General features: G+C 39.5%; 1 protein-coding gene across 2 annotated transcripts; it reads right to left on the bottom strand.

Annotated features, from left to right (window-relative positions):
- Positions 1-277: 277 nt before the first annotated feature.
- Positions 278-1,481, bottom strand: INH3 (inhibitor-3). 2 transcript variants are annotated; one of them, XM_089810946.1, is made up of 2 exons: positions 963-1,481; positions 278-576 (listed from the first exon to the last, which is right to left on the bottom strand). In XM_089810946.1, exon 1 carries the CDS (start codon positions 1,314-1,316, stop codon positions 978-980), a length of 339 nt encoding a protein of 112 aa, XP_089667072.1. In that variant the 5' UTR covers positions 1,317-1,481; the 3' UTR covers positions 278-576; positions 963-977. The 2 variants fall into 2 exon arrangements, with proteins under 2 accessions (XP_089667072.1, XP_089667071.1); XM_089810945.1 differs by having other exon boundaries at positions 278-664; positions 963-1,475.
- Between the last annotated feature and the right edge of the window lie 387 nt (positions 1,482-1,868).

Below are 1,868 nucleotides of genomic sequence, written 5' to 3' on the forward strand. Positions count from 1 at the left end.
GATGCTGCCCGGCAACATTGTTGAAATCTGCAATGGTTTTGACTATTAACCGGTGTGTTTGATCTCGTCGTACCAATTTCAGGGTTAGATTCGCTACTACATCCCCTTCGACCCTTTCCTTTCATTGCGTTAAATGAGCTTAAAAATTTAACCAGAAAGCCAAAAAAATCATTTAGTTGCAAATTCAAACAGCAAGCCCAGGAATCTCTATGCTGTCATATCAAAATAATATATAAGTGTACCGAATATTTTAGTTGGTGATTCATCAACACGGATATTAGACGAAAATTTACAGGATTCATTATCGATGCTCCATAAATTTACAATTATTAGCCCTCGCTCTACGATGAGAAATACTTTAAATAATCCAAATGACAACTTACAAAATATTCCAATCAGTCCATTGATAGTGTAGTAACACGCAAATGCACATTAATTTCAAAAAAAAAATCCAGAAATGGAAATATCTTGAAACCATATTAAAAGCTCGAACATAATTCCACGTCTGCTTGGCATGATGCTCTTCAAGACATTATTTGATCATTAAAAAGCGTACACCTAAAACTGCAGGAGGCCCTGAAAGCGGAAAATCTAGAATCAGTTTGAAACATCTTGCTCTGAAAACTCGAGCACGAAAAGTGAAGCCCTTACAAAAGACAATCACCTGATCATTCATAAAAGACATACTCGAATATTTATATCCCGAAAAATAATCATGACCCTCGCGTTGAAATCTTCTAAGGCCTAAAACCTTCCGCAATTATAGTAAATACAAATTTGAAAAAAAAGCCCACAGAAATTAAAAATTCCCCATCCGAAACATTGCAAGGAAACTTTTTCAAGTATTAAAACGTCCGACACTGATAATTCATCAGTTGTGCGGAAACCCTAAAATGATCGGACGGATTTAAACCCTCGCAAAAGCCTTGCAATTGCTCCAAGAAAATGCGGTTAAAACTTACAAAATTTTGCATGCCCTAATGCTGATGTGAGCAGGAATTCTCGCCGCTGCTCTGGCCACGGTCACGTGACATAGAATCGTCCGTCTCTTTTCTTCGGTTTTCGTCAGAATCGTCATCACTATCGTCTTCGTCGAAGGGTTTGTCCCTGTGAAAAATACAGCATTTTTTAGAGCTTTTCTTGTTCATGAACTCGTTGTCGACGGTGCCTTCCTTCCATGTGACCACCTTCCTGCGGCAAGGGGCCAAGCGGAGCGTGAGAACCTGCTGCTGAGCCTGTGAATGCGAAGGAGTTTCGTCTAAAATAAGCGTGGAGGAACCCCTACTTCCTTCACCCACTGCAATTTGCGCCATCATTATTTCTTGCTGCCAAGATCGGTATTAGCGTGGATTTACCTTGGAATATCAAAACCAGAAGAGACGCGATCCTCTCGTGATGCTTTTATCTTACAAACTTCGAAATTGATAAGGAGGGGCAAGTCAAATTGTGATATTGCTATTAGGATTTAGCTGTGTGATTTTTGAGTCAAATTCATTGACCCATGTTTCATGAGTAGTGATTCAACACAAATTCATCTCTCGTGAGAATAAATGGAACACTTAGCACTTATTGGATCTACGTGATGCTCACAAGGGTGAAGCACTGGCACTTCCCGGGAGGTCAACCATTCCAGTACTACTCCAGCTTGAGCACGCTTAACTACAGAGTTTCTTCCATGGTTAAACCCAAAGCTTGCAACCCCATTTGCAAAATCTTCACCAAGTGTTGTGCCTTATGAACCATTCAATAGAAAGCCCCTTAAATCCTGATAGCATTATCACAACTTCGAAATTGGTAAATCCTAGTCATTTCTAGGAGCATTAATGAATTCTTATCAACTACTACTCATTTCAATGTGTTTCACTCAA

Source organism: Cupressus sempervirens, chromosome 11, assembly GCF_028749045.1.
Source record: "Cupressus sempervirens isolate cs-2001-9-10 chromosome 11, ASM2874904v1, whole genome shotgun sequence".
In the NCBI taxonomy this organism is placed as follows: Eukaryota; Viridiplantae; Streptophyta; class Pinopsida; order Cupressales; family Cupressaceae; genus Cupressus; species Cupressus sempervirens.